At 40.7% G+C, this 12,696-nt stretch overlaps 1 protein-coding gene across 3 annotated transcripts in view; it reads left to right on the forward strand.

Moving 5' to 3' along the window:
- The window catches only part of rnls (renalase, FAD-dependent amine oxidase), an 86,481-nt gene extending 74,152 nt beyond the window's left edge, over positions 1-12,329 (forward strand). For all 3 annotated transcript variants that reach the window (XM_036573020.1, XM_036573021.1, XM_036573022.1), the window contains one exon: positions 11,823-12,329. In XM_036573020.1, coding sequence (XP_036428913.1) covers positions 11,823-11,975 — 153 coding nt within the window. In that variant the 3' untranslated portion in view covers positions 11,976-12,329. The remainder of the gene's footprint in view (positions 1-11,822) is intronic.
- Positions 12,330-12,696: the final 367 nt, after the last annotated feature.

Consider the following 12,696-nt stretch of genomic DNA (forward strand, 5'->3'; position numbering starts at 1 on the left):
CTTTAGTGTTTGTAACTAAAAGAGGAGATATTTTCTTATTATTTGATAAAGTTATTGTTGCCTTGTTTTGCAGAAAGAAAAAGCATGCCACGTTTATGTCATTCCCTGACATTGAAAAAGGTCAGAAGTGCAGACTTGACCCTGTCGATACAAAATGTAAATGCAATTCATTAACTTAATGCATAGTTAAATATGTAATTGCATAAGTACATCTGAATAGGATAGTAAGTGATAGTGATAGTGTTTTAAAAAAAATAAAATTAGTTTTATTACACACTAAGGATAGCTCAACCAGTTTGCATTGAAGTTGCATTAAATAGTAAGCCTTAGTATGTAATGAGCCTGGGATTTTAAGGGGTTAAGCGTAGAACAATTAAAGGTACAATCTGGAAGTTTAAACAAAACAGTAGCCCAAACAGTTCTTTTAAGTACTGAAAAGTTTTTTCTTTGCTTGGGTTTTTTGTTTATTTGTTTTTTTTTGGACAAAAAAACAACAGTTCTATATATTGAAGCTTTAAAGGTTTGCCAGCCCAGCTTCTGAATGTGCCCTCCTGTATAGTTTGGATCCAACCCATTTAACACATCTGACCAACTAATCCAAGGCTTTGTTCACACAGCAGGTAAAAGTGGCCCAAATCCAATCTTTTTCTTCATATTTGACACAGATATATCATCTGTGTGCCAGTGTGAACCGCAAAAAACACACTGAATCTGACATTTTCAATTCCAATTTGAGATGCTTTCATATGTGGTACTGAAACCCAATCCGTATCCGATCTGCGGCAGTGCGACTCAGTCAAATCAGAATTTATGCGACTTTTACGTCAGTCCAACTCGACATTAATCATAATTTCGCGCTGCTGAGACCTCGTAAACATTTAGGCTGATGTTTCTGTACCAAAAAATTAGAAGAGACTTATCCAAAAATGCTGTGTTCGAAGAGATTTTGAAAGAAATGGCCAAACGTGGCCATAGGAGAGGCTGCAGTGTCAAAAAAACTGTTAAAAGTCTGAAAGCAAAGTGTAAAGAATCTGAGGACACGAAACAAAAAAATGGTTGTGCCCTTTTTACGTCAAGTTCAAACACATTCTGGGTGATGAGCCCAACCGTCAGCTATCGATGCTTAATGATCACGCCTGTGATGCTGGTGAAGATGAAACTAAAAGCTCCGGGAGAGACTGTCGTTCGTTCATAGTCATGATTGTTTACCTCAGGATGAACACGCCACGTGAAGCAACGTGAAACATTGTACTTTTGTGCATGCGGGTCAGTTTGGGAGTGTGATCTGTTCAGACTAATGTCGCACATAGGTCACATTTAAAAGATAATGTGAACAGCCAAACACAGATTTAGTGAGAAAATCAAATTTGGACCACTTTTACCTGCTGCGTAAACGTAGCCTAAGTCCTCAGTATTCAAGACATTTTGAATATTGGAGCCTCCTGGAACTAAAGACTGCAAGACGGATCTTAAAGCACAGGGTTGAGACTAGAGCGTTGCTTTCATAAAACAGCAACAACATAAAAATACACCATTTTCAGTACAATCTTTAGGCTATATATCATATACATATATTAGGTTATATATCGTAACCATATATATCATATATCGTCACATATTTCATATATCTTTCCTGGATCGGGCTTTGTCATCAGCCTGACAAGACAACATGTGGGCCCACCACCTGCAAGACCCAGCATGGGGGACCGGTGCAGTGCCGTATAGGCAGTGGGAGATGGCGGGGAGGTCCTTGGCAGCATGGACCCTTGCAGTGGAAACTGGCTCTTGGCATGTGGAATGTAACCTCACTGGTGGGGAGGGAGCTTGTGCAGGAAGTTGAGAGGTACCAATTAGATATAGTTGGGCTCACCTCCACCCACAGCGTTGGCTTTGGAACCAAACTTCTTGATAGGGGTTGGTCCCTCTCCTACTCAGGAGTTGCACAGGGTGAGAGGCGCTTTAGGTGTGGGGATACTCACAAGTCCCTGGCTGGCTGCTATGCAGTTGGAGTTTGTCCTGGTGTATGAGAAAGGTTGCCACAATGTGAATTAAAATTGCAGGGAGAAGAACTCTGACTGTTGTGTGTGCTTGGAGTATTTGGCCTTCTTGGAGCGAGTGGGTGGGGTTCTGGAAAGGGCCCTGCCTATAGACTCTATAGCCTTGCTTGAAGACTCCAATGCTCATGTTGGCAGTGACTGGGAAACGTGGAGGGGGTGATCGGGAAAAATGGCCTGCCTGGTCTAAACTTTAGCAGTGAATTGTTATTAGACTTCTGTGCTAGTCATGGATTGTCCATAGCGAACACCAAGTTCAAAAACAAGTTCATAAGTGTACTTAGTACCAGAGTTTCTTTGGTCAGAGATCAATGATCGACTTTGTTGTTGTTTCATCTGACTTGGGACCATATGTTCTGGACAGTCGGGTGAAGAGAGGTGCTGAGCTGTCAACCGATCACCTTCTGGTGGTGAGTTGGATCAGATAGCAGGGAAAACTGGTGATTAGACCTGATAGACCCAAGCAAGTAGTGAGGGTAAGCTGGGAACGACTGGCAGAGGCCCCTGTTCAAAATGATTTTAACTCCCACTTCTCAATTTTTCTCATATTCTGGAGGAGGTAGGGACCATGGAGTCCGAATGGACCCTGTTCAAAACCTGCATTGTGGAAGCTGCTAGGCATACCTGTGGCCAAAAGCTTGTTGGTGCCTGTCAGGGCGGCAACCCTGGTGGACACCGGTGGTGAGGGAGACCGTCAAGCTGAAGAGGAAGGCCTTTAGGGACTGGGGTCAAAGATTCGCCCGGAATGCTTAAGGCTCTGGATGTTTGGGGCTGTCGTGGCTGACACGCCTCTGTAATGTCACAGGGACCTCAGAAACAGTACCCCAGGGTGGCGGTCTCTATTTTTTAAAAAGGGGGCCAGAGAGTGTGTGTCAATTACCGGGGTAAGTTTATGACAAGGTGCTGGAAAGGAGACTCTGACCGGTAGTTGAACAGTGCGGATTCTGTACTGGCTGTGGAACAATGGGCCAGTTTTTCACCCTCACGCAGATTGTTGAGGGGGCATGGGAGTTTCCCAAACCTACAGTCTACATGTGTTTTGTGGACTCCTGGAGTATGGGGTGCCGGGGCCACTACTCCGGGCCATTTAGTCTCTGTATACCAGAGTGATTGGGATCTTGTACACGAGTGATGGGAAGAGGGATTGTGAGATTGGCTGCAGGCTGGGACAGGCGGTAGCAGTAATGCGGTCGCTATACTAGACTGTAGAAGAGGGTGAAGAGGTGAAGAGGGAGCTGAGCCATAAGGCAAAGCTCTCTGTTTACTGGTCAGTCTGCATCCCAACCCTCACCTATGGTCATGAGCTTTGGGTAATGACTGAAAGAATGAGATTGCGGTTTCAAGTGGTGATAATGAGCTTTCTTTGCAGGGTGGCGGGCTACACTCTACTTGATAGGGTGAGGAGCTCGGTTATCCAGGAGGAGCTCATAATAGAACCACAACTCCTCCACATTGAAAGGAGCAAGTTGAGGTAGTTCAGACATCCTCCCAGTGGAGGTTTACCAGGCACAGCCTACTGGGATGAGACCCCAAGGTCGTCCTAGGACCTGCTGGAGGGATTATATTTCCAAGTTGGCCTGGGAGCGGCTCAGGGTCCCTTGGAATGAGCTGGAGGAAGTTGCAGGGGACAGGGTTGTCTGGGATTCTCTGCTCTTCCAACTGCTGCTGCTGCAACCCTAGCTGGATTAAGCACTTTAAGATGGTGATGATGATGATGGTGGTGATGATGAAGAGGATGATCACCAAGAAATGTAGTTGATTTAGAGTACAAGCAACCGTGGACAGCTGAAGGAGGACAGGAACTTTGTCACTCATCATTGCAAAATTTTGCTGTGTAATAATGAGAATATCATAATACGGTAAAGCAAAATCCTACACCTTATAAGTGTTTTTTGCACACCAAATTACCAACAAATCTGCTAATTTCCACTTACATCTCAATTTGATTTCCTGTATTCTGTTAGCATCATCCTAACAGTGCCACACATTTGTTTCCCACACTAGATTTAATACTATTAACCCAAAACACAGAAATTTGAAGCATCACCTCTAAACGTCCTTCCTCAATACAAACCCGCAGTGAAAATGGGGCAGGAAATAAAGTTGTCTGAACTGTTAGGCTAAGAAATGGTGGACAAGTGTTGCTGAGGAACATAGAATGTCACACACTCTCACAAACATGCTAAAACATGCTATCCTGATCATTTGGGGGGTGCGCAATGTTTCTGACTTAGCGTCTTTTTAGACCCCGTTAGCATTGTTTTTTCCCCAAAAGGACCTAGCGACAAAACTATAATTTTTTTCTAGACAAACCGTAGCTACTTTCCATAGAAGAGAGTCGTCAGTACCGCCAGACAAGAGAGAGGTTCTCTGCGTTAACTCTGTTCAGTGAGTGGCGAGGGGGCTGAGCAGCACATTTAGTCCGCACAGCAGCTTACATAGACATGAATAAGTTGTGCTTGTGCAGACACTGTTGCCAAGGACAAAGCACTAATCCGTACTGTTTGCTCTGACTTTATTTTACTTTAAACAGTTTCATTTGATCATTTTGACCATTATCACTGTCTTATCACTCATTATTGGACTGTAAACGAACATCCTTCTTGTGGTTGATCACCCAGATGGAGGCTGTGCGCTGTGTGAGAGAAAAAATAAGAAAGATATTCCGTCACTGCTAACTTTCTCTCTGAGTGATCATTTTTACCTGTAAGTATAGCTGAAATCACTGCATAGCCATTGTCTTCAAATTATGTGTATGGTGATTTTGTCAGATGACATTGCGGTTTTAAAATCTGAATTTTAGCAGTGCAGAGAAAGAGTGTGAAAACGGCATGGAAGTGACTGTTGGTTAACATGTAGTCTTAATGAGTTGCATTTCAGTCACTATTTCATACTCATCCTGTTGTCTGACAACAGATACAAAAATAAAAAATAAAAAAATGAGCTTTATTGGGAATTCAGCTGTGCTAAAATACAGTATATGCAAGCACAGACAGTAGGGAACCAACTTGATGTAAATGGCTGACAAAATCTGACTCGTGGCAGAACGCAAATATGATGTGATGTTGCAAATAATTAACACATGATGTCATCTAGCGACATGTTGCGACTTTTCGAGCAGGCTTTAACTGCTTCCCATTGACAATAGTTGCCAATACTGGGGTTCCTGTTTTTTTTTTTTTTCATTTCTGAAGTTAGAAAAGTTTTGGATTCATTTATGTGGAAGACCTTGCACGCAGCTCACTGACAGAATGATTAACCAGCAGGCTTGCTTTAAAGTGAGCTAAACTTTATGTGGGTTACTGTATTTTCTAAAAATCAAATATGATCAATAACGTTACAGGAATATGTTTGGATTAATAAGATAACTAGTTAGCCTTTGTTAATTTAGCTGCTGACGGTCAGTTCAGTCAGTCAAACCAGTCAGATTAAACAGGACTGTACAGCGCTCACATTAGTGACTGAAACATTGCATGTAAATATAAACATTAATCCACTTGTACACATGCCATTCTTTGTAAAGTTTCATTATAATTTGCTGAAAGATCTTAGGTAAAATACATATAACATTCTTCTGACCTCCTCCAGTGATAGCTTTAGCATTAACTTATCTGAAGGTGTGGCTTTCGTTGCGAAAACCTTCTTGTTAGACTTCAAGACGTACCGATTTAATGTTTAAGTAACAAATGATTTTGTCAGCCCTTAAACATGTAAGTCTGCACTGAACATCTTGTAAAGGCACTCAGTTTCTGAATGAAGAATGTTTCGCATGCACTCCTCTGTGTGCTTATAAATTTCCTCTGTACTCTTGTACTTTTTACAGTGCCGTAATTTCCTCTATTTTTTGCATATTTGTCGCACTAAATGGTTTCAGATCCTCAACTAAACTGTAATATAACACAAGGAGAACATGAGGAACCACAAAACACAGTTTTTAAATGATTATTTCATTTATTGAGGGGGGAAAAGGTTTTGCAACGTCTATCACCAAATTTGAAAAAGTAATTGACCCAAACTTAATTTAGCCACAGTGGAAACTTTTATTTTGTTTCTTTTTGAGCCTTCTGAGGTGGCTTGCTTTTGTGCTTAAGATTGTTGTTTTACTGCATAACCTATCTGAGCTTGAGCTAGCTTCAGATCACAGATTGATGACCAGACATTCTCCTGCATGGTTTTCATGGTTCTGTCAAATATGGCAAATCATCCAGCCCTGAAGCAGAATAGCATCCTCACACCATACCACTACCACTACCATGGTATAATGTTCTTATTGTGGAATGCTGTAATGGAGCAGGTCCCCCTGTCTTCCAAAACATCCCATTTTCAAATCATCATTCCTTATTCCTTATTATTTCTTTTTATTGTGCCATAGTGTGCTGCTCGTTAAGACCTTTTCGCCTACTTAACATTGATGGAAAGATTGTATTAAAGTAATGTTTAGATTCAACAGGACTGACTAGTTTAATTGATCCCAGTTAACTACTACATTTAGTTAATTTGTTGATTGAATAAGTCACAGGGCAGTTACTTTTCCACACAGGGCTAATTGCTGTTGGAAAGTTGTTTTCCTTCGATAAATGAACTGATCATTTAAAACTGAATTTAATGTGTACTCAGGTTGTCTTCACTGACGATCTGAAACAATTACGTTTCACAAATATTAAACAATAGAAGAAATCAGGTGGGGCAAATACTTTTTCACAGCACTGTAGTCTGGAAGTGTTACAGATGCACATTGCCTGTAGTGAAAGTTTGACGAACATAGCAGCAGGGATGTGAGTAACATAAAAGTCCATTCATAGCACAAGTGTTTTGAGTGTCTTGGCACATTAATACAGAGTTTAGTTGTTGTTAATAGGACATAGGCGTGCATACATTGAGTATTTTGCAGCAGCTTATAATGTAGCTCAGCCAATCAGATTTTAAGACCGTAACTATCCATGTATATATGTAATTACTTTATTACATAATTATGAATGTACATTTACATTCGTTGTGCAATGTAATTATATACACTATATTGCCAAAAGTATTCGCTCGTCTGCCTTCACACGCATATGAACTTGAGTGACATCCCATGCTTAATCCATAGGGTTTAATATGATGTTGGCCCACCCTTTGCAGCTATAACAGCTTCAACTCTTCTGGGAAGGCTTTCCACAAGGTTTAGGAGTGTGTTTATGGGAATTTTTGACCATTCTTCCAGAAGCGCATTTGTGAGGTCAGACACTGATGTTGGACAAGACGGCCTGGCTCGCAGTCTCTGCTCTAATTCATCCCAAAGGTGTTCTGTCAGGTTGAGGTCAGGACTCTGTGCGGGCCAGTCAAGTTCTTCCACACCCAACTCGCTCATCCATGTCTTTATGGACCTTGCTTTGTGCACTGGTGCGCAGTCATGTTGGAACAGTAAGGGGCCATCCCCAAACTGTTCCCACAAAGTTGGGAGCATGAAATTGTTCAAAATCTCTGGTCTGCTGAAGCATTAAGAGTTCCTTTCACTGGAACCAAGGGGCCGAGCCCAACTCCTGAAAAACAACCCCACGCCATAATCCCCCTCCACCAAACTTTACACTTGGCACAATGCAGTCAGACAAGTACCGTTCTCCTGGCAACCGCCAAACCCAGACTCATCCATCCGATTGCTAGACGGAGAAGCGTGATTCGTCATTCCAGAGAACACGTCTCCACTGCTCTAGAGTCCAGTGGCGGCGCTTTACACCACTACATTCGATGCTTTGCATTGCGCTTTGCTGCTCGGCCATGGAAACCCATTCCATGAAGCTTGGAGGTCTGCAGCGATTGACTCTGCAGAAAGCTGGTGACCTCTGTGCATTATGCGCCTCAGCATCCGCTGACCCCGCTCTATCATTTTACATGGCCTACCACTTCATGGCTGAGTTTCTGTCATTCCCAATCGCTTCCACTTTTATTAGCGAGGAAATTTCACGACTGGACTTGTTGCACAGATGGCATCCTATCACGGTACCATGCTGGAATTCACTGAGCTCCTGAGAGCGACCCATTCTTTCACAAATGTTTGTAGAAGCAGTCTGCATGCCTAGGTGCTTGGTTTTATACACCTGTGGCCATAGAAGTGATAGGAATTCCTGAATTCAGTGATTTGGATGGGTGAATGAATACTTTTGGCAATATAGTGTATGTCATAGCTGTCCAAAAAACTATGAATTTTCTTGTTATCCTGCATCATTTCAGCCCACAACTGTCCTTTACATCGTGTCAAAATTTCATGATGAATGGACCAAAAAAAAAGAAAAATGAAACTATTTTGAAAACAGTTACTTTGAAAATAATCTCTTTACATTGACATTACAAGTAAAGAACATTTTTGCCCTCTCCTGTGAAGTTAACATTTTGCATATACTTGTTTTATTAATTTATTTATTATTTATTTGACTGCAGCAATATGTAAAAACATCTCTTGTTCTTATGAACACAAATGTATGCACATTGTGATTGAAAGTTTAGGACTCTTTGATGGAATTTCTCCACCTGTTTTAGTGAGCTACGAGTGAGAAATAATTAATATAAAATTACACCATGCATTTGATATCTCCGGCAATAACAGTGACTTGTAAAGGTTAATGAGGTTTGAAAATGATTCATCTCAGTTTAGATTGTCCCATCCCTATCTGCCCTGATAAAACTCACTCACTCATTACCGCTTTAACTTGTAGCTCAGAAGAATAGCAAGTATAGCCGGACAAGCCTCTGTGGCTTTTATCGTATGACCATTTATCATATGACTCATGATTTTATTTACTGGGTTGGTCATTCCCTCAACCTTTGTTGGTTTAATTCACAAGCCGTCAGTGGAAATCTGAGTCCAAACCTCTGCTCATTGTAAAGCATGAGTCAAACCCATCTGTCAGGCATGGCCCAGGTGTCTGCGCTTGGTGAGGCGATGTGTCGTCAGCCTCAGCCTGCAGGCCAAGCTCGCAATCAGGCCGTTGATATCTGTGGTCTGCTGAGCCAATTCGAAACATAGCGAGTGGCCTCCGCCCTGCTGAGGCAGACCCACCCTGCAGGCAGACGGACGGAGCGAGATGGCTGTTGCAAATGACAGAGATAAGAGAGGAGCTCTCTGACTATGGGCTCTGATCCATCTCTTTACTTCACTACAACAGTCTCATATTACTGTTCAGTGTCTCACTGAAGACTTACAGAGAAAGTGCTCAGAGTTGTGGGACAAAATAGTTAAATTTTGCTAAAAAAAACAGTTGAATGCAAAAGTCTGGAAATTGGTCATATTAATAATTGTTGGCATTTTATTTGAAAACTTCCAACAATAATACACTGTAGATTTAGTATTAGAAGATATTTTGGATGTTTTATTTTATATTTCATGAAAATACTAAATGATAAATAATGATCTGTGATTGTCTAATTATAGTAATTATTGTCAGTTTATCTGCTTGACATTTGATCACCACTTTTGATATATGATGCATTCTAAATGTTTATTTTCTCATAGCTTCTATAATATTATAACATTCTAGATTTACAGATTTCTCAGTTATTATAGAATCATCTCCATCATTTTGGATACGTCTAATTTTTGTTTTTTAATTCTATGAATTATTTCAAACATATGAAGTTATATTGTACTGGTATCATATATTAATAATTTTATTCACATTTATTCATATTAGAATAATTTTATACTAAATAACAGAAGCACTACATAAAATACTTATTGGCTATTTCAACAGGTACACCTACCATATACAGCTGTATGCAAAAATTAACCATAAAATGTAAATATTTTGTTGATTTTCTAAGTGTAAGTAATTTACACATTTTACACACTTAATTATGGCATTGAGTTTAATATATTGAGAAAATTAAAATGTAAAATGTGGCATATCTTTTGCTCAGGCCTTATTTTATATATATATTTTTTCAATATGTTAAATTTAGCAAATAAACAGTAATTGTGTATTAAATGTGCAGATGTGTGGTCTCTGTAAAGGATATCTGTTTATTTTCACTTAGAAAATGAACAAAATATATGACCAGGGGCTCCCAAACTTTGACAAGGTGCACCTGGTAGGTTTACAGTAACTGTTGGTGCTGTTACAAGTATATGCAATTTTGGAGTGAGAATAGTCCACAAACATCCAGCTCAGTGTGGTCCTGTGGATAGATACGGACCACTGATGAAGAGCTAGAAATGACTTAGACATGCTGTGCATCAACAGATGAGCTATGGTCTCTAACTTTACATCTACAAGGTAGGCCCAGTGTTTAAAAACTTCATCAGCACTGCTCTGTCTGATCCACTTATACCAGCACAACACACACTAACATGCCTCTATCATGTTGGTGTCACTGCAGTGCTGAGAATGATCCACCACTTAAATAATATCTAGTCAGCGGTGGTCCTGTGGTGACCCTTTTCCATTGATTGGCAGGGTAAATGGAAGCTGACACATTGTGCATGAACAGATGGACTGACTGTAAACCTACAAAATGCACCTACATGCGTGGATTACCTGATAAAATGGCCAGCGAGTATGAGTATTTCATGGGGTGCATCTGTTATTTTGTACACCTCGTGTATGTGCACCAAAATTCATTCTGTGTTCTAGAGCATACATGGATATGTATGCATCAGCATATATGAATCATTCTACCAAATTGGGTCAAAGTCAGAGTTTAAAACACATTTCAGACTTTTAACTGACTCTGACTTTAGACTAAAATCCTAATGCTTTGAATGACCCTGTACCTTAATTGTGATCATTATTTTAAAACAAATGATTGAACATTCCATTTTGTCACTAAGACAAAATCATAACACTACCAAAACTGTATCAGATGTTTCAGTAGGGGCTGTTTTAGGTCATTTTGAGCAGAACTACAATACTATCCAGTACATGACAAACACAAACACAGCTTCAAACAGTTGCACATAAAATTATTGAAAAAAGTCATTAAAACACAAAAAAAGTTTAATTCCAGAAAATATGTGTATCGGTAATGACAATTCTTAAAGTTACACACTGATTTCCAGACTTTGGGACACATTTACTTCAAAACAGTGGGATCTAACTGCTCACCATGCAGCCCTGAGGGACAGGGATACAGTCTCATGTCCTGCTCAAAAATAAGGCTATAATAATATAATTATTATTAATATAATATTAATATAATATTAATATATATATATATATATATATATATATATATATATTAATTAATATAATTACAACAGTTATGGTATTTCAGATTTTTTTTTTCAACCAAACTAAGCTTATTTACTTGTTGAAATGCCCTCTTTTATTTTCTCTTTTATTCATTTCACCATCACGATTTTTCCACATGTAAAGAACCCTACTCTGCTGTATGCAAAAGTTTGAACACCCCTGATCAAGTGACATGTTTTGTTGATTTTCAAAGTGAAAAGAAGTTAACGCGTCCTTTTCTGCAAAATGTAGTGCACAATTTAGATTTGTTTGCTGAGTTTAACATATTGGGAGAAAAAAGGGAAAATATAAAATGTGCTATAACTTTTGCACAGGCGACATTTTATGTTTAATTTTTTTCATTCCTGTTACAATATGAGTCAGCTACAGAAAAGGAGCTTTCCAGTTTTCAGTGCAGGCGAGATGTAGGTTATCTGGGACAAGCGAGCGTACAGCCCCACTCAATAGCAGCAAAAGATGGAGGTTGCATCAGCTATTGGAAGGCGGATCGTTAGTGCAGCACTAATGCCTCGCGCGCTCGATTGTGTTGTTCCCTAATTAGGTGACGGGATCGGTGACTGACTGCCCAGGGCAAATCACGCTGCTCTCCAAGCCTCTGCTGGTGTGTGGGGGCGACGCCTTCACACACTCCAATTTCGACGGCTGCGTCGAGTCTGCCCTGAAGGTCTTTGAGGTTCTGAAGTCGTCCCTCTGAAGCTGAGGATCGAGGAACTGGCGGAGAATTTACCAGCAATTAGGCCCCACCCATTTCCGGAAGTACTGTACGACGCACAGCAAGACTTTTTTCTCATTCATTTTTTTGTTGCAAAACCAATTACACTGTCTGCTCCAGATTCAGAGGGATTAAGAAGAAGACTGAATGAAGTGTGAAGTATGAGTAGCAGGGAAAGAAAGCTGATCCCTTAAATTGGTGTTATATAGGGCAACACTGAGCTCCACGAACGGGCCTTAAGCCACGTTGTAAATGTTGAACGTGCCATAATTCTGCTCATATGTTCCTGACCGGCTCCCGGGTTTGAGATGGAATAAAAATAAAACGGATCCTTCAGATCTCATGTGTGTTGATGTGTTTCTTTATTGGTCGTTGGTGTTCCATGCAAAGCTTAAAAAGTAATTCATGCAAATCAGACTCATAGTGTGTGTATGGAAGTGTGTGTGCTGTGGGGGAGTGGTGGGCTGCCGCTCTGGGAGGCTTCTGAGAGGAGAGAAAGCAGCCACTGACCGACTTGCACAGCTTAACGGCGCTGCAGCTGGGCCGTAATCTGGGACAAAATGTTTGGCAGCCTGGATGGGGAGAGAGCCCCTTTTAATCCAGCCATAATTACGGGCCGGTGGGCCCCAGGCCCACTGCACAGCTGGGCATACCCACCCCATGCTCTCTGTCATGCTCTCTCTATCGCCGTCTATCTCTCTCT

This window comes from Colossoma macropomum, unplaced genomic scaffold (genome assembly GCF_904425465.1).
Source record: "Colossoma macropomum unplaced genomic scaffold, Colossoma_macropomum, whole genome shotgun sequence".
Classification (NCBI taxonomy): Eukaryota; Metazoa; Chordata; class Actinopteri; order Characiformes; family Serrasalmidae; genus Colossoma; species Colossoma macropomum.